The following is a 26,660-nucleotide window of genomic DNA, read 5'->3' as shown; positions in this document are numbered from 1 at the left end:
CAACCCTGCTTAGCTGCAGATGCAGCACTGGCTGTAATAGGAGAAAACTGAGGATGGATCAACAACATTGTATTTACTCCACAATACTAACCTAATTGATAGTGAAAAGAAGAAACCCTGTACAGAATATTCCAACATGTGCGTCCTGTTTGCAACAAGGCACTAAAGTAATACTGCAAAAAATGTGGCAAAGCAATTAACTTTTTGTCCTGAATACAAAGTGTTATGTTTGGACCAAATCCAATACAACACATTACTGAGTACCACTCTACATATGTTCAAGCGTAGTGGTGGCTGCATCATGTTATGGGTATGCTTGTAATCGTTAAGGACTGGGGAGTTATTCAGGATAAAAAAGAAACGGAATGGAGCTAAGCACATTCAAAATCATAGAGGAAAACCTGGTTCAGTCTGCTTTCCACCAGACGCTGCGAGATGAATTCACCTTTCAGCAGGACAATCACCTAAAACACAAGGCCAAATCTACACTGGAGTTGCTTACCAAGAAGACAGTGAATGTTCCTGAGTGGCCGAGTTACAGTTTTGACTTAAATCTACTTGAAAATCTATGGCAAGACCTGAAAATAGTCATCTAGCAATGATCAACAACCAATTTGGCAGAGCTTGATGAATTTTGAAAATAACAATGGGCAAATGTTGCACAATCCAGGTGTGGAAAGCTCTTAGAGACTTACCCAGAAAGACTCACAGCTGTAATCGTTGCCAAAGGTGCTTCTACAAAGTATTGACTCAGGGGTGTGAATTCTTATGTAAATTAGATATTTCTGTATTTAATTTTCAAAACATGTGCAATAAGTTCTAAAAAGATGTTTTCACTTTGTCATTATTGGTATTATGTGTAGATGGGTGAGAGCAAAACATATATTTAATCAATTTAGAATTCAGGCTGTAACACAAGAAAATATGGAATAAGTCAAGGGGTATGACTACTTTCTGAAGGCACTTTACATTAATGATACCACTCCATTAGACTGGCAGTTATAGTCATGGAAATACATTGGTGTGTTTGTGTCGATGCATGCATGTGTATCTCTCACCAGGCCAGTGCGACTGGGCCGCCCGCCCACCGAGGAAGCCACAGAGCTAACAGAGCTGATGGATGAGCTGCTGGGGCTGTGGGCCAGCGACGACACCCCCATGGCCATGCGCTTGCTCTTCTTGGCCTTGGCCGGGCTGGTGGAGGGGAAACCGATACGGACCACCTTGTGGATGGGCGCGAACAGTCCAAACCTGGGCGGGCACTGGAAATATCTGGGTCAGAGGTAGAGAATGACCGATATGGGTTTATAAGGGCTAATGCTGATTTGTGGGGGTCAAGAAGGCTGACATTTTATGCCGATAATAAATATAATTAATTGTTAACATTTTGATGATCAATTTTCCCAGAGACAGCCATGTATCAATTATACTAGCATACAATCAATTTGACTTTGTTTTTAACAATCTAACTACATAACAACATAATGGTAAGAATTGATTTTAATGGTAAATCTCTTGATAAACTGGGTACATCAAGATGGCATAGGCCTACAATACAGGTGAATTCATATTCAATAGGAATGTGTGCATGCATTGAGTTATTGAGCTAGTTTTGACTGATTTCAGTGGTCTATGAGGCTACAGATGGCAATCTGTTTCCCTTTCATTTAGGACCATATTAGGCCTACAAACCAGGCTTCCGTTGCTTCCAGAGGCATTTTGGAACTCGGTAGTGAGTGTTGCGAACGAGGACAGACGATTTTTACGCACTATGCACTTCAGCACTCGGCAGTCCCGTTCTGTGAGCTTGTGTGGCCTACCACTTCGCGGCTGAGCCGTTGTTTCTCCTAGATGTTTCCACTTCACAATAACAGCTCTTACAGTTGACCGGGGCAGCACTAGCAGGGCAGAAATTTGACAAACTGACTTGTTGGAAAGGTGTTATCCTATGACGGTGCCACGCTGAAAGTCACTGAGCTCTTCAGTAAGGCTATTCTACTGCCAATGTTTGTCTATTGAGATTGCATGGCGGTGTGCTCAATTTTATACACCTGTCAACAATGGGTGTGGCTGAAATAGCCAAATCCACTAATTTGAAGGGGTGTCCATATACTTTTGTATATACAGTGCATTCGGAAAGTATTCAAACCCCTTGACTTTTTCCACATTTTGTTATGTTACAGCCTTATTCTAAAATTGATTAAATTGTTTTTTTCCCTCATCAATCTACACACAATACCCCATAATGATATAAAAAAACGGGAAAATCACATTTACATAAATATTCAGACTCTTTACTCAGCACTTTGTTGAAGCACCATTGGCAGCGATTACAGCCTTGGGTCTTCTTGGGTATGACGCTACAAGCTTGGTACACCTATATTTGGGGAGTTTCTCCCATTCTTCTCTGCAGATCCTCTCAAGCTCTGTCAGGTTGAATGGGGATTTTCAGGTCTCTCCAGAGATGTTTGATCGGGTTCAAGTCCGGGCTCTGGCTGGGTCACTTAAGGACATTCAGAGACTTGTCCTGAAACCACTCCTGCGTTGTCTTGGCTGTGTGCTTAGGGTCGTTGTCCTGTTGGAAGGTGAACTTTCGCCCCAGTCTGAAGTTCCGAACGCTCTGGATCAAGGATCTCTCTGTACTTTGCTCCGTTCATCTTTCCCTCAATCTTGACTAGTCTCCCAGTCCCTGTAGCTGAAAAAAATCTCCACAGCATGATGCTGCCACCACCATGCTTCACCGTAGACATGGTGCCAGGTTTCCTCCAGACGTGACGCTTGGCATTCAGGCCAAAGAGTTCAATCTTGGTTTCATCAGACCAGAGAATCTTGTTTCTCATGGTCTGTGAGTCCTTTAGTTCCCTTTTGGCAAACTCCAAGTGGGCTGTCATGTACCTTTTACTGAGGAGTGTCTTCCATCTGGCCAATCTACCATAAATGCCTGATTAGTGGAGTGCTGCAGAGAGGGTTGTCCTTCTGGATGGTTCTCCCATCTCCACAGAGGAACTCTGGAGCTTTGTCAGAGTGACCATCGGGTTCTTGGTCACCTCCCTGATCAAGGCCCTTCTCCCCCGATTGTTCAGTTTGTTCAGCTCTAGGAAAAGTCTTGGTGGTTCCAAACTTCTTCCATTTAAGAATGATGGAGGCCACTGTGTTCTTGGGGACCTTCAATGCTGCAGACATTTTTTGGTACCCTTCCCAGATCTGTGCCTCGACACAATCCTATCTCGCAGCTCTATGGACAATTCCTTCAACCTCATGGCTTGGTTTTTGCTCTGACCTGCACTGTCAACTTTGGGACCTTATATAGACAGGTGTGTGCCTTTCCAAATCATGTCCAATCAATTGAATTTACCACAGGTGGACTCCAATGAAGTTGAAGGATGATCAATGGAAACAGGATGCTGCTGAGCTCAATTTCGAGTCTCATAGCAAAGGGTCTGAATACTTATGTAAATAGGTTTATTTTTATTTAAATGTTTTATACATTTGCAAACATTTCTCAAAACCAGTTTTTTTCATTATGGGGTATTGTGTGTAGGATTTTTAAAAACATTTAATCAATTTTAGAATAAGGCTGTAAGGTAGCAAAATAAGGAAAAAGTCAAGGGATCTGAATACTTTCCGAAGGCATATGAAATGAGTAAATTAGCATGTAAACATTATTGAAGTGACTAGTGTTCCATTATTAAAGTGACCAGTGATTCCATGTCTATGTACATAGGGCAGCAGCCTCTAAGGTGCAGGATTGAGTAACCGGGTGGAAGCCGGCTAGTGATAGCTATTTAACAGTCTGATGGCCTTGAGATAGAAGCTGTTTTTCAGTCTCTCGGTCCCAGCTTTGATGCACCTGTGCTGACCTCGCCTTCTGGATGATAGCTGGGTGAACAGGTTGTGGCTCGGGTGGTTGATGTTCTTGATGATCTTTATGGCCTTCCTGTGACATCGGGTGCTGTAGGTTTATTTTTTATTTTAATTTTTTTAACCTTTATTTAACCAGGTAAGCCAGTTGAGAACAAGTTCTCATTTACAACTGCGACCTGGCCAAGATACAGCAAAGCAGTGCGATAAAAAACAACAACACAGAGTTACATATGGGGTAAACAAAACATAAAGTTAAAAATACAACAGAAAATATATACAGTGGGGAAAAAAAGTATTTAGTCAGCCACCAATTGTGCAAGTTCTCCCACTTAAAAAGATGAGAGAGGCCTTTAATTTTTATCATAGGTACACGTCAACTATGACAGACAAATTGAGGAAAAAAAATCCAGAAAATCACATTGTAAGATTTTTAATGAATTTATTTGCAAATTATGGTGGAAAATAAGTATTTGGTCACCTACAAACAAGCAAGATTTCTGGCTCTCACAGACCTGTAACTTCTTCTTTAAGAGGCTCCTCTGTCCTCCACTCGTTACCTGTATTAATGGCACCTGTTTGAACTTGTTATCAGTATAAAAGACACCTGTCCACAACCTCAAACAGTCACACTCCAAACTCCACTATGACCAAGACCAAAGAGCTGTCAAAGGACACCAGAAACAAAATTGTAGACCTGCACCAGGCTGGGAAGACTGAATCTGCAATAGGTAAGCAGCTTGGTTTGAAGAAATCAACTGTGGGAGCAATTAATAGGAAATGGAAGACATACAAGACCACTGATAATCTCCCTCGATCTGGGGCTCCATGCAAGATCTCACCCCGTGGGGTCAAAATGATCACAAGAATGGCGAGCAAAAATCCCAGAACCACACGGGGGGACCTAGTGAATGACCTGCAGAGAGCTGGGACCAAAGTAACAAAGCCTAGCATCAGTAACACACTACGCCGCCAGGGACTCAAATCCTGCAGTGCGAGACGTGTCCCCCTGCTTAAGCCAGTACATGTCCAGGCCCGTCTGAAGTTTGCTAGAGTGCATTTGGATGATCCAGAAGAGGATTGGGAGAATGTCATATGGTCAGATGAAACCAAAATAGAACTTTTTGGTAAAAACTCAACTCGTCGTGTTTGGAGGACAAAGAATGCTGAGTTGCATCCAAAGAACACCATACCTACTGTGAAGCATGGGGGTGGAAACATCATGCTTTGGGGCTGTTTTTCTACAAAGGGACCAGGACGACTGATCCGTGTAAAGGAAAGAATGAATGGGGGCATGTATCGTGAGATTTTGAGGGAAAACCTCCTTCCATCAGCAAGGGCATTGAAGATGAAACGTGGCTGGGTCTTTCAGCATGACAATGATCCCAAACACACCGCCCGGGCAACGAAGGAGTGGCTTCGTAAGAAGCATTTCAAGGTCCTGGAGTGGCCTAGCCAGTCTCCAGATCTCAACCCCACAGAAAATCTTTGGAGGGAGTTGAAAGTCTGTGTTGCCCAGTGACAGCCCCAAAACATCACTGCTCTAGAGGAGATCTGCATGGAGGAATGGGCCAAAATACCAGCAACAGTGTGTGAAAACCTTGTGAAAACTTACAGAAAACGTTTGACCTGTGTCATTGCCAACAAAGGGTATATAACAAAGTATTGAGAAACTTTTGTTACTGACCAAACACTTATTTTCCACCATAATGTGCAAATAAAATCATAAAAAATCCTACAATGTGATTTTCTGGATTTTTTTTCCTCATTTTGTCTGTCATAGTTGACGTGTACCTATGATGAAAATTACAGGCCTCTCTCATCTTTTTAAGTGGGAGAACTTGCACAATTGGTGGCTGACTAAATACTTTTTTTCCCCACTGTATACAGTGTGTGCGAATGTAGTAAGTTATGGAGGTAAGGCAATAAATAAATAGGCCATAGTGCAAAAATAGTTACAATTTCGTAATTAACACTGGAATGATAGATGTGCAAAAGATGATGTGCAAATAGAGATACTGGGGTGCAAATGAGCAAAATAAATAACAATATGGGGATGAGGTAGTTGGGTGGGCTAATTTCAGATGGGCTGTGTACAGGTGCAGAGATCGATAAGGTGCTCTGACAACTGATGCTTAAAGTTAGTGAGGGAGATAAGAGTCTCCAGCTTCAGAGATTTTTGCAATTCGTTCCAGTCATTGGCAGCAGAGAACTGGAAGGAATCCTGGAGGGCGGGTAGTTTGCCCCCGGTAATGCGTTCGGCAGACCACACCACCCTCTGGAGAGCCCTGCGGTTGCAGGCGGTGCAGTTGCCGTACCAGGCGGTGATACAGCCCGACAGGATGCTCTCAATTGTGCATCCCGGACAAGCTAAACATCTTCTTCGCCCGCGTTGAGGATAACACAGTGCTACCGACGCGGCCCGCTCCCAAGGACTGTGGGCTCTCGTTCTACGTGGCCGACGTAGAAGTGGCCCGTCTGAACTCCACTCGCCGTGTTTGGAGGAAGAAGAAGGATGAGTACAACCCCAAGAACACCATCCCAACCGTGAAGCATGGAGGTGGAAACATAATTCTTTGGGGATGCTTTTCTGCAAAGGGGACAGGACGACTGCACCGTATTGAGGGGAGGATGGATGGGGCCATGTATCGCGAGATCTTGGCCAACAACCTCCTTCCCTCAGTAAGAGCATTGAAGATGGGTCGTGGCTGGGTCTTCCAGCATGACAACGACCCGAAACACACAGCCAGGGCAACTAAGGAGTGGCTCTGTAAGAAGCATCTCAATGTCCTGGAGTGGCCTAGCCAGTCTCCAGACCTGAACCCAATAGAAAATCTTTGGAGGGAGCTGAAAGTCCGTATTGCCCAGCAACAGCCCCGAAACCTGAAGGATCTGGAGAAGGTCTGTATGGAGGAGTGGGCCAAAATCCCTGCTGCAGTGTGTGCAAACCTGGTCAAGACCTACAGGAAACATATGATCTCTGTAATTGCAAACAAAGGTTTCTGTACCAAATATTAAGTTCTGCTTTTCTGATGTATCAAATACTTATGTCATGCAATAAAATGCAAATTCATTACTTAAAAATCATACAATGTGATTTTCTGGATTTTTGTTTTAGATTCCATCTCTCACAGTTGAAGTGTACCTATGACATAAATTACAGACCTCTACATGCTTTGTAAGTAGGAAAACCTGCAAAATCGGCAGTGTATCAAATACTTGTTCTCCCCACTGTATGTATATATTCTTAAATTCCATTCCTTACTTAGATTTGTGTGTATTGGGTATAAGTTGTTAAATTGTTAGATATTACTTGTTAGATATTACTGCACTGTCGGAGCTAGAAGCACAAGCATTTAGCTACACCCGCTATAACATCTACTAAACACGTGTATGTGACAAATAACATTTGATTTGATGTCACACATCACTACTTCACAGGAGAGCCATTTAAATGTAAACTTTTTTAACAAACTTGTTAGCCATCTGTAAATACGAATACAATTGTTAAAATTACGAACCTAGTCGGTTTAGCCATCAAAAAAGACAGGAACCTTCCCGCTAGCCATGATTGGCTGAGATAATGAGTGGCCTGGACATGCCGAGAGATGAGTTTGGATTGGTCTGCCATGTAGCACGCTTCTGTCTATAACATGGGCTAGGTAATCCTTTCTAACGCGGCTTTTTTGAATGATATCACGTAATAGAACTGCAAAAAGCAAAAGAGTTGCTCTCTGGTGGAATTAGAGTATGATAGCTAAGGAGATGGAGAAAAATCTGCCGTTTGATTGGAAATATGCAGAGGGAGTCAAAAAGAGAACACACAGAAGGCTGTTGTATAAAACACCTGTCTCTGGATTACATCTTCAAACTAAGGGCAACCATGGCATCCGTGACAAAGAGGGAGCTAGCTAACGTTGTATGATCTGTGTAGTAATATTATTTGTATCTCAGAGCCATTTGCATTGCTAGTTATAGCCTAATGTTAGCTAGCTAGCTAACATTGAACCTGGTTGCTTAGCTACCTGCAGATTCATGCAGGGTGGTAACGTTATGAGTTGGGATTATGGTTAATTGTTTAGCTAGTTACATGTCTAAACAAAAGACTCCACTATGCAAGTAACCATTTCAATAGAATGTTCATGCTGTCACTGCGACAATTGTCAATAGACGAAGCTCTCGTCTGAGTGTGCCAGAGCACAGAATAACTGACGAATTTACGAACACTCAACACCCGTTGAATATGGCCGGTGTCAGTAAACGTTGGCAAAAAAACATAATTAAATTGTTGCCAGCAGCACAGTTACGGTCACTAACACTCTGGATAACATAAGAACAGCCTAACCAGCTCTGCTAGGGCGAGTAAAATGGTCAGAGTGAGGTGTTCTCTCATTTGTGTCTGGAAGTAGCTAGCAAGCTAGCCAACGTTAGCCAGTTAGCTTGGGTGCTTGACTGCTGTTTTTAGGTCAGAACGCTCGGATCAACCCTACTCCTCGGCCAGAGCGTCCAGTGTGCACTCTGAACGCTATGAATTTTGCTACATAAGACCGAATCGAGCTGGTCGGTCACATATTCCCAGTCACCTTGCCATAGTTAAATGCGGTGGTTCGCGCTTTCAGTTTTGCGCAAATGCTGCCATCTATCCACGGTTTTTGGTTTGGGTAGGTTTTAATAGTCACAGTGGGAACAACATCCCCTATACACTTCCTGACAAACTCAGTCACTCAGTGTCCATGTATATGTCAATGTTATTCTCAGAGGCTACTTGGGAGGTAATACGGTCGGCATTTGATTGTGAGGTATTCTAGGTCGGGTGAAAAAAACACTTGAGTTTCTGTACGTTATCACTATCACACCATGAGTAGTTAATCATAAAATATACACTACCGCCTTTCTTCTTCCTGGAGAGTTCTTTATTCCTGTCTGCGCGATGTCCTGAGAACACAGCTGACTGTATGGACGGGGACAGTATATCCGGAGAAAGCCATGATTCCGTGAAACAGAGTATGTTACAGTCCCTGATGTCTCTCTGGAAGGAGATCCTCGCCCTGAGCTTGTCTACTTTATTGTCCAGAGACTAAACATTAGCGATTAATATACTCGGAAGTGGTGGATGGTGTGCATGCCTCTTGAGTCGGACTAGAAGTCCACTCCGAACACTAGCCTCTGCCATATGGACACATTGATACACCGTGAGCCATTGGCGGCTAAAGAAATGAGCGTAAGGAACTCAGAGATAGGCTAATGCATCAGTAGGCCTATAACTTCCATTGTCAACTAAGTAAGATTAAGATTAATGCACTAAATGTAAGTCGCTCTGGATAAGAGTGTCTGCTAAATGACTCAAATGTAAATGTAAAAATGGGAAGTGTTGGAAAGATTTTCCAATACTGTGAAGAACTAGCCTATTAAGCTATCATTTGCAATGGATGTTTAAAAAAACTGACTTCGTTGACTGTGGTGGTGAGTTAATACAATCAGAAATCAGAGATCCCCAATTGGGCACTTTCCTACATTTGTGAGCAGCAGGCCAGGTACTTCTATGTGTGCTCAGGCATGCGGGTTCCGTCAACATTAACAGGACAGAGAAACCAGACACATACTCATTGCTCACATGGAGCGGTTCAAACAAAATACAATAAAAAAATGTACCTAACTAATAAATTATGTTTCTCACAAGTGTAGCAGGTTGTGAACTCTGAATGAGAATGGTAAATGACTGTAATTAATACATGCATTAATGGACCAAATGTAACCAAATGACAGGGATTAACGGTAAATGTACTACTGGTGACATACAGTATGTAATGGGGAATTGATAAAACTAAACGATCAAAGTGCAAACAATTCACATAATAAAACAATGAATGCACATGAATTGGCGGGAGACAGCTGAGCGCATTCTGGAGAGCTGAGCGAATGCATTCTGGAGAGAGACACTGCCTATATCTTCGCCACACACCCCCTCCCCTTCTTCCTGTCTCAACATTTACAAGTATTATACTCAAGACACATAACCTTCACACATATTTTAGAGGCTTTTCACTGACAACTGCAACTCAATTATCAGCTAGGCCTATTGCCACGCATGCTGCCCAAATTGTGGGCTTCCCAACTAGGCATAGGCCTACACGCTTGGGATTTGAAACAATCACCAGCAAAAAGATTTAAGCTAATGATCCTCTGTGACTAAGTTATGCTCTCGCTCTCTCTCTCACCTAGGACGGAATATCATCCAGGACCGGGCCTGAGTGAACCTCTTAGATGTTAAGTCCCCCATATTTATTTTACAGTTATAAGAAATGTGAATTCTTATAGTAAGTCATTTATTTTTTGATTGTTACTATATTTAGACAGCATTTCAATCATTTCATGCCCTATTGCCCCACTTTGTTGAATAGGGGGGAAAAAATCATATATGATTTTTCATATTTTCATAATATTTGTACTATGTATTTGAGCTTGTGTCCTCAGAAGTGAGTACACCTCAGCAATTTATTTAAAAAAATTACCAGAAAGGTGAGTTCCACACCCAACATTTTTTGCAACTCAAATAATCAGGATGGGGGACATTTTTATTAGGAGGGACGTCTACCATGGATTGCTAAAATAATTATTCTGATCACACTTCCTCAATTTAAATATTATGGAGACACCTATACATTTGGCAGCCAAGCATGAGTTATCAGTGTAGCCTGTTATCATCTAGACATGACGTTGAAATATCTTCACGCCTAGAATAAAAACCTCCACCCCAGGCTTCTGTCATAAGAGTCAATTTAATAAAACAAACAAAAATATAATTACAGTCCTGTGCGAATCGTCCTTTGGAATAAAGCAAATGCTTGGATAATAATTACATAACCAACTTCCCTAGTAATACTAGTCCCGTCCAAATAGGGCTATATAACACAGCAAATAATAGGCTTATCGGCGTAGAGAGTGCGCCGCATCATCCCATAGGATCTGTCAAGGCTGAGCACAGCAGAAGTATCACTGAAATATTCTAGTTCCTACACATCACCTTCTATATACAAACAAAATAGGCCTTTTATAAATTGATAAGCAAATGGGCAGTATCATGCTCATACCAGTCCTCCCTAGAACCCAAAATTAGTCTTCCTATTAGGACTCTGCAATAATGAGGTGGTGTGTGCGCAGCCGTTTTAGCGTGTTTTGGGAGTCGAGCAAGAGTCGACTTTTAACTCCAACAACAGGAGTTGGAGTCGACTCCAAAAATCCTGAAGTCGTGGTGGCCCATGTTGACTCCAATGCTTCCCACAGTTGTGTCAAGTTGGATGGATGTCCTTTGGGTGGTGGACCATTCTTGATACACACGGGAAACTGTTGATCGTGAAAAACCCAGCAGCGTTGCAGTTTTTGACACAAACCGGTGCGCCTGGCACATACTACCATACCCTGTTCAAAGGCACTTAAATCTTTTGTCTTGCCCATTCACCCTCTGAATGGCGCACATACACAATCCATGTCTCAATTGTCTCAAGGCTTAAAAATCCTGGCTGTGACCCCACTCTCCGAAGGTGTCTCAAGGGGAGTTGGGACAAATAGGACAAATATAAGCACCCACCAAATTATTTATTATTATTTAAAAGTCTTATGTCTTCTACCCTTTAAAAGGGTTTGAGTAAAATTACCTCTATTTTTATAAAAAAATGTTGGCTTCTACCTAGCAAGGAAGTGGGCCATGGTTACTACATCGGAGGAAGGGATAATTACTGAGTAATTGACATCGGACATCATGCCTATGCATCCCAATGTCTGCAAAGGAGCGGCTAGAGAGAGTTTCACAGCAATTTTTTTATTTTAGACCGAGGCCCTCTTAGAAAAAGATTCCCATGCTATGTCTCGGCGACGTAAATACATGGTGAATTTCCTGTTGTCTCAATGTATTGCCTATGTAACTGAGTATGTAATTATGCTAAGTTGAGAGGGTTTTGTGCATGCAGTTACAGTCATGTTTGCTTTTTTCCTCTCTTTTAGGAAAGGGTAGGTAAACCGGAAGGATGAACCGGTATCAAGATATGCCTTGCTCAGATCGATATCAAAACGATATCGATATAATATCGAATGATCGATATTGGTGCCCACTACTAGGTTCCATCATGTCAAGTGGAATCAAGTCCTTTCATATCAGAGGTTATGAGAGAAAGGTGACAATGAGGAACTAAGACTGGCCATTCAAGACTATTGGGAAACATTATATTACATTCATTTTAGTGGCATGGTGGAAAAGTTATATCAATTTTCTAGTATGTATTATGTCATTAATAATATAGTACTATAAAATGTGATGCAAGTAATGGCTAGTTGCTGTCGAGCATTCCTTCACATCAAAGGGTATTTTAATATAAATCAATCACTTTAAGAGGCGGAAAACATGCTTTTGGTTAGGTGGTTTGAAATAACATTCAGAGTGGTGAAATAAACCTGTCACGCCCTGGCTCTGGGGACTCTAGTATGTTGAGCCAGGGTGTGAGTTTTCATTTGTTTTTCGTTCTAGTTTTGTAGTTCTATGTTGGCCAGTGTGGTTCTCAATCAGAGGCAACGTGTATCAGCTGTTGCTTGTTGTCTCTGATTGGGAACCATACTTAAGCAGCCAGTTTTCCCACAGTGTTTGTGGGATCTTGTTCCTGTGTAGGTTTGTGTTTTGCACCTTTGGACGTCACGTATCGATTTGTTGTTTTTGTTCGTGTAATCATTATTTAATAAATATGTTCACCTTCCACGCTGCGCCTTGGTCCTCTGTATCCGACGATCGTGACAGAAGATCCCACCAACACTGGACCAAGCAGCGTGTCCAGGAGCCAGCGCCAGAGGTATCGCTAAAGGACATCAACCTCGACTGGGCCTGGCCCATGGGGAGGAGAGACCCCCAGAAAATGTTTAGGGGGTGGCTCACGCCGTGGACGACGGGGCAGCAGGAGGCCGCGATAGAGCGGTCCAGCGGGTTTGCAGAGGAGGCCGCCAGATTAAGGGGGCCACTGGTCACAGAGGAGAGGGAAAGTGTAGAGGCACGGCGAGAGGTACTGGGGTGTGTTACCAGTCCGGTCCGGCCCGTTCCTGATCCCTGCGTAGGGCCAGTGGTGTGTGTCCCCAGTACGGTCCGGCCTGTTCCTGTTCCTCGCATCGAGCCTGTGGTGCGCGTCGTCAGCCCGGCCCGGCCTGTTCCTGCTCCACGCACCAAGCCTATGGTGCGCATCGTCAGCCCGGCCCGGCCTGTTCCTGCTCCACGCACCAAGCCTATGGTGCGCATCGTCAGCCCGGTTCGGCCTGTTCCTGCTCCCCACACCAAGCCAGTGGTGTGCGTCGTCAGTCCAGCACAGCCCGTGACTGTTCCACCGGTGCCTGGTCCGGCACCGGTCAGCTGCTCCACGCCGGAGCTAGAGCAATCCGCTCCACCGGTGTTCAGTCCAGCTCCGGCCAGCAGGGTCAGACCGGACCAGGGGTACTTTGGGGGGTTGGAGAGGGAGTGGGAATCATGCCCGGAGCCGGATCCGCCGCCAAGGCGGAGTGCCCACCCGGTCCCTCCCCTGTGGTGTTTGGTTGGCGCGGCAGGAGTGAAATAAACCTGTCACGCCCTGGCTCTGGGGACTCTAGTATGTTGAGCCAGGGTGTGAGTTTTCATTTGTTTTTCGTTCTAGTTTTGTAGTTCTATGTTGGCCAGTGTGGTTCTCAATCAGAGGCAACGTGTATCAGCTGTTGCTTGTTGTCTCTGATTGGGAACCATACTTAAGCAGCCAGTTTTCCCACAGTGTTTGTGGGATCTTGTTCCTGTGTAGGTTTGTGTTTTGCACCTTTGGACGTCACGTATCGATTTGTTGTTTTTGTTCTTGTAATCATTATTTAATAAATATGTTCACCTTCCATGCTGCGCCTTGGTCCTCTGTATCCGACGATCATGACAGAAGATCCCACCAACACTGGACCAAGCAGCGTGTCCAGGAGCCAGCGCCAGAGGTATCGCTAAAGGACATCAACCTCGACTGGGCCTGGCCCACGGGGAGGAGAGACCCCCAGAAAATGTTTAGGGGGTGGCTCACGCCGTGGACGACGGGGCAGCAGGAGGCCGCGATAGAGCGGTCCAGCGGGTTTGCAGAGGAGGCCGCCAGATTAAGGGGGCCACTGGTCACAGAGGAGAGGGAAAGTGTAGAGGCATGGCGAGAGGTACTGGGGTGTGTTACCAGTCCGGTCCGGCCCGTTCCTGATCCCTGCGTAGGGCCAGTGGTGTGTGTCCCCAGTACGGTCCGGCCTGTTCCTGTTCCTCGCATCGAGCCTGTGGTGCGCGTCGTCAGCCCGGCCCGGCCTGTTCCTGCTCCACGCACCAAGCCTATGGTGCGCATCGTCAGCCCGGCCCGGCCTGTTCCTGCTCCCCGCACCAAGCCTATGGTGCGCATCGTCAGCCCGGTTCGGCCTGTTCCTGCTCCTCACACCAAGCCAGTGGTGTGCGTCGTCAGTCCGGCACAGCCCGTGACTGTTCCACCGGTGCCTGGTCCGGCACCGGTCAGCTGCTCCACGCCGGAGCTAGAGCAATCCGCTCCACCGGTGTTCAGTCCAGCTCCGGCCAGCAGGGTCAGACCGGACCAGGGGTACTTTGGGGGGTTGGAGAGGGAGTGGGAATCATGCCCGGAGCCGGATCCGCCGCCAAGGCGGAGTGCCCACCCGGTCCCTCCCCTGTGGTGTTTGGTTGGCGCGGCCGGAGTCCGCGCCTTTGGGGGGGGGTACTGTCACGCCCTGGCTCTGGGGACTCTAGTATGTTGAGCCAGGGTGTGAGTTTTCATTTGTTTTTCGTTCTAGTTTTGTAGTTCTATGTTGGCCAGTGTGGTTCTCAATCAGAGGCAACGTGTATCAGCTGTTGCTTGTTGTCTCTGATTGGGAACCATACTTAAGCAGCCAGTTTTCCCACAGTGTTTGTGGGATCTTGTTCCTGTGTAGGTTTGTGTTTTGCACCTTTGGACGTCACGTATCGATTTGTTGTTTTTGTTCGTGTAATCATTATTTAATAAATATGTTCACCTTCCACGCTGCGCCTTGGTCCTCTGTATCCGACGATCGTGACAAAACCTTTCAAAAGCATATTTCAATAAATCAAATATGAAAGTGGAGGAAACTAGAGTATGTTGCCGATAGTATATGTTAGCACAGCTACTTTCCATCTCAAAACAAAATGTGAGATTTTGGGATTCATTTTGTAGGTAGAAGAGTGAAGTCATATTCTGGAGAGTGAAGTCATATTCTGTTTGCACAGCTATTTATGTTTCCACAATTTTTGAAATAATTCAGTTGAATATTGTGTTACAGAGGGGAATGCCTAGCTCTAATCGTTTACCATATAGTGGAATTGCAGCTAAAAAGAGAATGATGCTGTCTTGTCTGACACTAAACCACACATGATAGATGTTTTAAAGCCACTACTAGGCCTACAGCTAGATCTGCCACACAGAGGCAGAGAGAGAGAGAGAGAGAAAGAGAGAGAGAGAGAGAGAGATGACAGACAGGCAGTGTATACCTGGTTCCAGCCACTGCACCGTCATTCTTCCCCAGGGGCTCGTCCAACTCCACGCCGCACCACTCGCCCTTGGCAAAGTCAGTCTCCCCCACGTAGCGCACCACTCCTGTCTTAGTGCCCCCCACCTGGCAAGACAAAGGAGCATGATGAACAACTGCAACATCTTAGTAATTATCATGTCCAAAATACCTTGCATAGTAAGAGAAAATATAGAAAAACTGCAACTGAGGTTGATGTGAGGTTGTCTTTCTTTTTGCTCGTTTGTTTCTTGGCACCTGGTATTTATGTCATTTCAGACGCACCCAAATTGTGTATACTTGAAAAATATATAGTTTGTGACATCCTTTTCCAACTGTGCAAAGATGTTCTTACAGGTTGAAAAATAAGGTATGTATATACTGTATACCAAAAATGGTAACCATAACCATTGGGCTACTTTCAGTGACAATGGAGTGTTACCATTTTAGAAGGTGGGAGTGGGATGTTATGCATTAACACTGTATTCCATAGTGACACTAAAGGACGTCGACACATAAGGGTGAAATCAGACAGGCATCTTGGTGTTGCAAGGGGAGACATCGGAGTTGACAACAGAGCGACAGAGCTGATGTGTAATCGTGCATGACTGAAAAAGCTGATATGGCCTACATTCTGCGTCTGAAAAGGTCACAGCCGGTTATGCTAGTGCGATCAGACAGACTGATGATAAAGAAACTTACTACATCTAAAGTTCAATCGTCTACAAACAGTGGACTGATGCATACAGAGATCCATTCTCAGTGTTTTGGAATGCCATGAGAACAACAATATTGTGTCCACTCCCAAACCCCCCAAAATATCTACGATAATCAGACGTGGTATACTGTATATACAACTTTCCAATCATCATCATGGCATGCAGTAGGCTATAGGCTACCTATACTGCAGCAAATTTACCTGTCATAAGAAAACAATTACCAGCTGATGAGATAAATGCACTGTGCACAGCGCTTCATACGGAGATACGCTGTCTGTCCCCAAGCAGCACCAACAATATACTTTGGGAATGCCCCACTAATGATTGGCATGTGATTCGCTAGTGTCAAAGGAGGCCGAACCGACGAGAAAACCAGATTCTCCGGGAGAATCTGACCCAACCACATCCAACATGCATCTGGCGTGCTCCGAACTCAAATGCACATACAGTACCAGTCAAAGGTTTGGACACACCTACTCATTCCAGGGTTTTTCTTTATTTTTACTATTTTCTACATTGTACAATAATAGTGAAGACATCAAAACTATGAAATAACACATATGAAATCATGTAGTTACCAAAAAAGTGTTAAACAAATCAAAATATATTTTATATTTGAGATTCTTCAAATAGCCACCCTTTGTCTTCATGACAGCTTTGCACACTCTTGGCATTCTCTCAACCAGCTTCATGAGGTAGTCACCTGGAATGCATTTCAATTAACAGGTGGGCCTTCTTAAAAGTTAATTTGTGGAATTTCTTTCCTTCTTAATGCGTTTGAGACAATCAGTTGTGTTGTGACAAGGTAGGGGGTGTATACAGAAGATAGCCCTATTTGGTAAAAGTTCAAGTCCATATTATGGCAAGGACAGCTCAAATAAGCAAAGAGAAACAACAGTCCATCATTACTTTAAGACATGAAGGTCAGTCAACACGGAAAATGTCAAGAACTTTGAAAGTTTCTTCAAGTGCAATCTCTCATGAGAACCACCACAGGAATGGAAGACACAGAGTTACCTCTGCTGCAGAGGATAAGTTCATTAGAGTTACCAGCCTCAGAAATTACAGCCCAGAGTTCAAGTAACAGACACATCTCAACATCAACTGTTCAGAGGGGACTGTGTGAATCAGGCCTTCATAGTCGAATTGCTGCAAAGAAACCACTACTAAAGGACACGAATAAGAAGAGACCTGCTTGGGCCAAGAAACACGAGCAATGGACATTAGACCGGTGGAAATGTGTCCTTTGGTCTGGGGTCCAAGTGTGAGATTTTTGGTTCCAACCGCCGTGTCTTTGTGAGACGTGGTGTGGGTGAACGGATGATCTCCGCATGTGTATTTCTCACCGTAAAGCATGGAGGAGGTGTTATGGTGTGGGTGTGCTTTGCTGGTGACACTGTCTGTGATTTATTTAGAATTCAAGGCACACTTAACCAGCATGGCTACCACAACATTCTACAGCGATACGCCATCCCATCTAGTTTGGGGTTAGTGGGACTATCAATTGTTTCTCAAAAGGACAATGACCCAACACACCTCCAGGCTGTGTAAGGGGTATTTTACCAAGAAGGAGAGTGTTGGAGTGCTGCATCAGATGACCTGGCCTCCACAATCCCCCGACCTCAACCCAATTGAGATGGTTTGGGATGAGTCGGACCACAAAGTGAAGGAAAAGCAGCCAACAAGTGCTTAGCATATGTGGGAACTCCTTCAAGACTGTTGGAAAAGCATTCCAGGTGAAGCTGGTTGAGAGAATGCCAAGAGTGTGCAAAACTGTCATCAAGGCAAAGGGTGGCTATTTGAAGAATCTCAAATATAAAATATATTTTGATTTGTTTAACACTTTTTTGGTTACTACATGATTCCATATGTGTTATTTCATGGCTTTGATGTCTTCACTAATGTTCTACAATGTAAAACATAGTAAAAATAAAGAAAAACCCTTGAATGAGTAGGTGTGTCCAAACTTTTGACTGGTAGTGTTTAAGCAACGGTACTTACGTAGCCCGAGTTGGCTAGAAGTAAATCCACTCTAACTGTGGAAAAACACAGGTAGAGCTGATACCACCTCTGTCTGTAACAGTGGGAAAAAAAATTGTGCATCAATATATTCTTTTTTTTAATTTTTTTTATTTTTTTATTTTTTTATACATTTCTGTGTATTTAATGTAAACCCACTGTTAACACATACATATTTAGGATCTTAATTTGAGCCAGTTTGCTACAGCAGGAAAATAATCCTGCAGCAACATGAAATGTGAAATATTATGTGAATTATAATTAATGGACATTTTCTGTAGGGGTTGAAACATTTCTTGTTAGGGCAAATCAAGACTGACATTTTAAAGTGGAAATTACAAACTTTAGAAGCCTTTTTAAACCTTGAATACACTACAAGTTTGCATTTCCTGCTGTGCAGGAAAATTCTCAGCAACAAAAGTGTGATCAAATTAAGATCATACATCTGTATGTTAACTGTTGATTATTAATAGAAAAAACTGAAACATTGAAAGAGCTTTAGATGACTTGATATTGTGTTTCTTTGTTACTCTATTGAATATTAGTGGCACGTTTTTCATTAAAAAAATACGGGTGATAGAAATGGAAGTAATCCAAATGTAATCAGATTATTATTATTACTAATTTAAGAGTAATAATAGAGTAATCCAATGTATTATGTTACTAATTACTTTCGTTGCCATGTAATCTATAATCAACAACTGATTAAAATGTTCAAATCATCCGCCCAACCCCAAAACAATAACCTAACAAACAACTGGCCAATCGCCAATGAGTGAAATAACCTTTCTTTGATCTTCACTAAACCAAAATAAACAAATAAACCAATATAAATACAGATTCTTAATGATCGATTCAATATCATATCTCTTTCCACATAAACAAGAAATATACAGGATTTTTTAAATAAACAGGTTGAACACACAAATTATGTCATCATGGTCATCATCCTAGAGGCCAAACAATGACATCATCCATGCCATCGTGCATCTCTTACTCAAAGCACTGCAAGGAGCAGAACAATGAAATTCAGTCTAAATTCATCTGATGACAAAACCTGGTATTGCTTTCACTCTCTTTTCAATCCCCCAAAGGACTCCCCTGTTCTTTCACAGACAGCCATATTGATTCCATTTTTCTAAATGGTATGATGGCAACACAAAGGCAGATAACAAAAGACTGAGATGTTATTGCTCCACAAGCCTCGAGCCAGGCCCATCTCCCGGCTATCTACCTCTCTGTCAACCGGACGGGACCTCCTAGTGTTGACACGGAGCCCAGCCGATCCAACACGACTGGTCTGCCGACGAAATCGTCTGATGTGGTTTCAACAGGCTTCCCGTTACGACGTCGACCACGAAGATCCATCTGCTAGCCCCGGCCCGCTCCCTAAGTTTGAGTTATTCACTGCGTTAGCACACTCCGCCAACCCTGATGTTCTAGCAGTGTCTGAATCCTGCATTAGGAAGGCCACCAAAAATTCATGAATGTCCATCCCCAACTACAACATTTTCCATCTCGATAAAACTGCCAAAGGGGGTGGGGTTGCAATCTACTGTAGAGATAGCCTGCAGAGCTCTATCGTACTATCCAGGTCTGTGCCCAAACAGTTTGAGCTCCTACTTCTAAAAATCCACCTTTCCAGAAATAAGTCTCTCACTGTTGCCGCTTGCTACAGACCCCCCTCAGCCCCGAGCTGTGCCCTGGACACCATATGTGAACTGATTGCCCCCCATCTATCCTCAGAGTTCATACTGCTTGGTGACCTAAACTGGTACAGTGGGGAGAACAAGTATTTGATACACTGCCGATTTTGCAGGTTTTCCTACTTACAAAGCATGTAGAGGTCTGTAATTTTTACCATAGGTACACTTCAACTGTGAGAGACGGAATCTAAAACAAAAATCCAGAAAATCACATTGTATGATTTTTAAGTAATTAATTTGCATTTTATTGGATGACATAAGTATTTGATACATCAGAAAAGCAGAACTTAATATTTGGTACAGAAACCTTTGTTTGAAATTACAGAGATCATATGTTTCCTGTAGGTCTTGACCAGGTTTGCACACACTGCAGCAGGGATTTTGGCCCACTCCTCCATACAGACCTTCTCCAGATCCTTCAGGTTTCGGGGCTGTCACTGGGCAATACGGACTTTCAGCTCCCTCCAAAGATTTTCTATTGGGTTCAGGTCTGGAGACTGGCTAGGCCACTCCAGGACCTTGAGATGCTTCTTACGGAGCCACTCCTTAGTTGCCCTGGCTGTGTGTTTCGGGTCGTTGTCATGCTGGAAGACCCAGCCACGACCCATCTTCAATGCTCTTACTAAGGGAAGGAGGTTGTTGGCCAAGAACTCGCGATACATGGCCCCATCCATCCTCCCCTCAATACGGTGCAGTCGTCCTGTCCCCTTTGCAGAAAAGCATCCCCAAAGAATGATGTTTCCACCTCCATGCTTCACGGTTGGGATGGTGTTCTTGGGGTTGTACTCATCCTTCTTCTTCTTCCAAACACGGCGAGTGGATTTTAGACCAAAAAGTTCTATTTTTGTCTCATCAGACCACATGACCTTCTCCCATTCCTCCTCTGGATCATCCAGATGGTCATTGGCAAGCTTCAGACGGGCCTGGACATGCGCTGGCTTGAGCAGGGGGACCTTGCGTGCGCTGCAGGATTTTAATCCATGATGGCGTAGTGTGTTACTAATGGTTTTCTTTGAGACTGTGGTCCCAGCTCTCTTCAGGTCATTGACCAGGTCCTGCCGTGTAGTTCTGGGCTAATCCCTCACCTTCCTCATGATCATTGATGCCCCACGAGGTGAGATCTTGCATGGAGCCCCAGACCGAGGGTGATTGACCGTCATCTTGAACTTCTTCAATTTTCTCATAATTGCGCCAACAGTTGTTACCTTCTCATCAAGCTGCTTGCCTATTGTCCTGTAGGCCATCCCAGCCTTGTGCAGGTCTACTATTTTATCCCTGATGTCCTTACACAGCTCTCTGGTCTTGGCCATTGTGGAGAGGTTGGAGTCTGTTTGATTGAGTGTGTGGACAAGTGTATTTTATACAGGTAACAAGTTCAAACAGGTGCAGTTATTACAGGTAATGAGTGGAGAACAGGAGGGCTTCTTAAAGAAAAACTAACAGGTCTGTGAGAGCCGGAATTCTTACTGGTTGGTAGGTGATCAAATACTGATGTCATGCAATAAAATGCAAATTAATTACTTAAAAATCATACAATGTGATTTTCTGGATTTTTGTTTTAGATTCTGTCTCTCACAGTTGAAGTGTACCTATGATAAAAATTACAGACCTCTACATGCTTTGTAAGTAGGAAAACCTGCAAAATCAGCAGTGTATCAAATACTTGTTCTCCCCACTGTATATGCTTAACACCCCGGCCAACCTACAATCTAAACTACATGCCCTCAATCTCACACAAATTATCAATGAACCTACCAGGTACAACCTTAAATCTGTAAACATGGGCACCCTCATAGATATCATCCTGACAAATTTACCCTCTAAATACACCTCTGCTGTCTTCAACCAGGATCTCAGCGATCACTGCCTTATTGCCTGCGTCCGTAATGGGTTCGCGGTCAAACGACCACCCCTCATCACTGTCAAACGCTCCCTAAAACACTTTAGCGAGCAGGCTTTTCTAAATGACCTGGCCCGGGTATCCTGGATGGATATTGACCTCATTCCGTCAGTAGAGGATGCCTTGTTGTGCTTTTCTCTCAATCTTAAATAAGCATGCCCCATTCAAAAAATTCTGAACTAAGAACAGATATAGCCCCTGGTTCTCCTCAGACTTGACTGCCCTTGACCAGCACAAAAACATCCTGTGGCGTACTGCATTAGCATCGAACAGCCCCCGCGATATGCAACTTTTCAGGGAAGTCAGGAACCAATATACACAATCAGATAGGAAAGCAAAGGCTAGCTTTTTCAAACAGAAATTTGCATCCTGTAGCACTAACTCCAAAAAGTTTTGGGACACTGTAAAGTCCATGGAAAATAAGAGCACCTCCTCCCAACTGCCCACTGCACTGAAGCTAGGAAACACTGTCACCACCGATAAATCTACAATTATCGAGAATTTCAACAGGCATTTTGCTACGGCTGGCCATGCTTTCCACCTGGCTACCACTACCCCGGCCACCAGCTCTGCACCCTCCGCTGCAACCAGGTCAAAACAGGTCAAATATCTCTGATGACTGAGACTCCTTCACATCCACATATGGTGCACATTTGTACGTGAAATATGAGTCACTGGAACATTCTCACTTCCTCTGAGAAGAAAAGCTCCAGCTTGACGTGGCAGACAGACACATTCATCACCCGTGAATCTACATAGAGATAACAAAAACACTGCCAAAGAACGTCCAGTCCTCTCTTCCTAACTCACGTTGTTTACTTAAACCTGCACAGCATGACACACCACGACCAAAACAGCTTTCACACCAAGGAAAACATACTGCATGAAACAGACCACAACCTAGCTTGTCAAAACATAAGGAGAAGACATGGACCTCGGTTGTCAAAATAGGAGACCTCGCTGGTTTGCTGTTATCTGAGTGTTCCCTGCCATTCAGAACTTCCATCACTAACCCGTCCATTTCCACCGGCCGGGAACGTGAAAACTGTGATGGAAAACTGTGAAGCAAAGTGTGAAAGCCACGAGGCAAAACACAGTAGTGGGCTGCTTGTGATGCCAGTTGGATGGATAGATGACTGCACAAGGATTCACAGATTAAAGCCTGAGAGTGCCTGCCAGCAGTGGAGAGACAGCGAGTCAGCAACATACTGTAAGCCTCCTCTTGGCTACTGCCTCTCTAACTTCCAGCTTATCTGGAAGTTGGCCTGAGATGTGACTCAGAACTACTCAGCTTTAATGCCAAGACACAGAGAGCTACACCAGGGCATTAGGCTGTGATATCTTTGTCTATGATTTCAAATGGAGGTTAGACAGACACTGTATCTTATAGTCCAAGGTGATATGAATTGTAGCCCTTAGGCTCTCTTAAGACATCATATTGAGGATGTGTAAGAACAGTCCTATGAGTCAGTTAGTTTGCCTTGCATGCAAAAAATATATAACTTAGATATTGTTATCAATAAAACAGAATTAATAGAGATGGTTAAATGTTATTTACGGGTTATTTTGCACAGAATCACTGTATTACAGAAGAGTATTAGGGCCAAGTGAAGGGAAAAAATAAACGGTGATGCGTGTTTTCTTTTTTGCATGGATAGTACTTCGAAATACTTTGAGAGAGTTGAAATTTAGAGAATAAAGTCCAAATTAAATTAGGTGAATAGTCGCAATATTTCCAGAATAAAATCAAAATTTAATTTTGAGAATAAAGTCTACAACTTTTGAGATTTTTAGTAGGCTACTGCTACCTAACGGTGTTCTGTACACAATGTGCGTAGCCGCGGCATTCAAACGAGGCTGCAATGAAAACTAATGGGACTGTAGCGACTGTGTTAGCATCAAAATCCGGGGTGTTAGCAACGTTTCTATTCAAGCGTTGATTGACATGGTAATGGACCAATAGTATTCGAGAAAATATGAAAACACTGACCCCTCTGACGCTGTACGTTACATCGTGACGTGTCACGACGTAACGTACAGCATGCATTATGCAACTCATTGTGTGCCATACATTCGCTTTCCACCAGGGGTAGCGCGTCTCTCGCAGATTAAAAACATGCTTAACCATACACTTGTAAGAAACCTTCTTTATTATGGTCCCGTGTGGCTCAGTTGGTAAAGCATGGCGCTTTCAACGGCAGGGTTGTGAGTTTGATTCCCACGGGGGACCAATATGTAAGTTGCTCTGGATAAGAGTGTCTACTAAATGATGTAGATGGAAATTATTCATTATCTTCGTTTAAATGAGCATTAGTATTATTATGGCTAATATATATATATATTTTTTTTTATGAGTAGCGTGCTAATAGCAGTTTTTTGCTCTCACGTTTGCTGCGTTCACATGTTTTGAAATACAGTGAGGGAAAAAAGTATTTGATCCCCTGCTGATTTTGTACGTTTGCCCACTGACAAAGAAATTATCAGTCTATAATTTTAATGGTAGGTTTATTTGAACAGTGAGAGACAGAATAACAACAAAAAAATCCAGAAAAACGCTTAAATTTTATAAATTTGTTAGCATTTTAATGAGGGAAATAAGTATTTGACCCCCTCTCAATCAGAAAGATTTCTGGCTCCCAGGTGTCTTTTATACAGGTAACGAGCTGAGATTAGGAGCACACTCTTAAAGGGAGTGCTCCTAATCTCAGCTTGTTACCTGTATAAAATACACCTGTCCACAGAAGCAATCAATCAATCAGATTCCAAACTCTCCACCATGGCCAAGACCAAAGAGCTCTCCAAGGATGTCAGGGACAAGATTGTAGACCTACACAAGGCTGGAATGGGCTACAAGACCATCGCCAAGCAGCTTGGTGAGAAGGTGACAACAGTTGGTGCGATTATTCGCAAATGGAAGAAACACAAAAGAACTGTCAATCTCCCTCGCCCTGGGGCTCCATGCAAGATCTCACCTCGTGGAGTTGCAATGATTGCAAGAAAACAATTGGTAACACACTACGCCGTGAAGGACTGAAATCCTGCAGTGCCCGCAAGGTCCCCCTGCTCAAGAAAGCACATATACAGGCCTGTCTGAAGTTTGCCAATGAACATCTGAATGATTCAGAGGAGAACTGGGTGAAAGTGTTGTGGTCAGATGAGACCAAAATCGAGCTCTTTGGCATCAACTCAACTCGCCGTGTTTGGAGGAGGAGGAATGCTGCCTATGACCCCAAGAACACCATCCCCACCGTCAAACATGGAGGTGGAAACATTATGCTTTGGGGGTGTTTTTCTGCTAAGGGGACAGGACAACTTCACCGCATCAAAGGGACGATGGACGGGGCCATGTACCGTCAAATCTTGGGTGAGAACCTCCTTCCCTCAGCCAGGGCATTGAAAATGGGTCGTGGATGGGTATTCCAGCATGACAATGACCCAAAACACACGGCCAAGGCAACAAAGGAGTGGCTCAAGAAGAAGCACATTAAGGTCCTGGAGTGGCCTAGCCAGTCTCCAGACCTTAATCCCATAGAAAATCTCTGGAGGGAGCTGAAGGTTCGAGTTGCTAAACGTCAGCCTCGAAACCTTAATGACTTGGAGAAGATCTGCAAAGAGGAGTGGGACAAGATCCCTCCTGAGATGTGTGCAAACCTGGTGGCCAACTACAAGAAACGTCTGACCTCTGTGATTGCCAAAAAGGGTTTTGCCACCAAGTACTAAGTCATGTTTTGCAGAGGGGTCAAATACTTATTTCCCTCATTAAAATGCAAATCAATTCATAACATTTTTGACATGTTATTCATTTGTTGTTGTTATTCTGTCTCTCACTGTTCAAATAAACCTACCATTAAAATTATAGACTGATCATGTCTTTGTCAGTGGACAAACGTACAAAATCAGCAGGGTATCAAATACTTTTTTCCCTCACTGTACCTTTGCTGTGCCAACCTATTCACGAGTGCTGTGTTCAATAATTGTGAAATCTCATGTGTGCAATAACCCATGTCAATAACGCACGTCCCAAACTCTCACGTGTGCTATCTATTAAAGTTGTTTGCAAATGACATTCTCTAACCCAAATTGAGACGTGACATTCCTGCTTCTCTCTTTCTGCTCTTGATTGTGCTCAGGTGAAGAAAATGAACTGGACTCCCTAAAAAACCAAAGTGCACACTCAGTTCGGTGACCTTTTACAGCATGTCACCATACTGCAAAAGTTATTAACTATGTGGAATGTTTTTGGACCATTGGCTTCCCTGTAAACAGGTACTGACATGAGGCACGAGCCACCTCCCTCAGGATCCTCCCTGTCTTCTACTCCTCGTTAGCAGCCTGTAGCTGTTCGGAGGTGTAGCAGCGCCGTTTCTGGGGCTCTTGTTGGGCCTTTCCCTTTCCAGACATTTCCTGTCAAAATACAATTAAATATGTATTTTTTTTTGTGTTCATGCAACATCATTTATTAAGATAGTGCCAAGGAAATGGACTCACAAATGTGGATATCATTTCCATGTAATCCAACATAACGTTATTGCATATTTGATGGAAACAGCAGGTGGATAAGAGCGTCTGCTAAATGACCTAAATGTAAATGTAATGTGTTCCTGTACACTCAGTGTATATGATGGAGTAAGAGGACAGATGTGAGTTCGGGTTACAACTGTTGTTAGTTGTTATATTTCTTTTTTATATTAATATTGTTGCTTTATACAGTAATTTACTAACGTTAAGTAGTTTATCAAATTATTTATCTTGTGCTATTGGAAGTTATAATATTAACCCTAATCATTCTCATGCTTTGTTCATTAACATTATATAAAGTAACATTATGTTCCTTCATCTCTCTCTTTGAACAGAATCACATCCATTCCCTCTGAAAATAAAGTTCCCTACCTTGTGTATCTCATATATTTA

General features: G+C 43.5%; 1 protein-coding gene across 5 annotated transcripts in view; it reads right to left on the bottom strand.

The window, feature by feature from the left end:
- The window catches only part of LOC121573909 (CAP-Gly domain-containing linker protein 2-like), a 92,719-nt gene that overhangs the window by 29,744 nt on the left and 36,315 nt on the right, over window positions 1-26,660 (bottom strand). For all 5 annotated transcript variants that reach the window (XM_041886308.2, XM_041886311.2, XM_041886310.2 and 2 more), the window contains exons 4-5: window positions 15,389-15,513; window positions 1,059-1,272 (exon numbers count right to left, since the gene is read on the bottom strand). In XM_041886308.2, the coding sequence (XP_041742242.2) occupies window positions 1,059-1,272; window positions 15,389-15,513 (339 nt within the window). The remainder of the gene's footprint in view (window positions 1-1,058; window positions 1,273-15,388; window positions 15,514-26,660) is intronic.

Source organism: Coregonus clupeaformis, chromosome 9 (genome assembly GCF_020615455.1).
Source record: "Coregonus clupeaformis isolate EN_2021a chromosome 9, ASM2061545v1, whole genome shotgun sequence".
NCBI lineage: Eukaryota > Metazoa > Chordata > Actinopteri > Salmoniformes > Salmonidae > Coregonus > Coregonus clupeaformis.
This window is presented reverse-complemented; position numbering and strand designations above follow the sequence as displayed.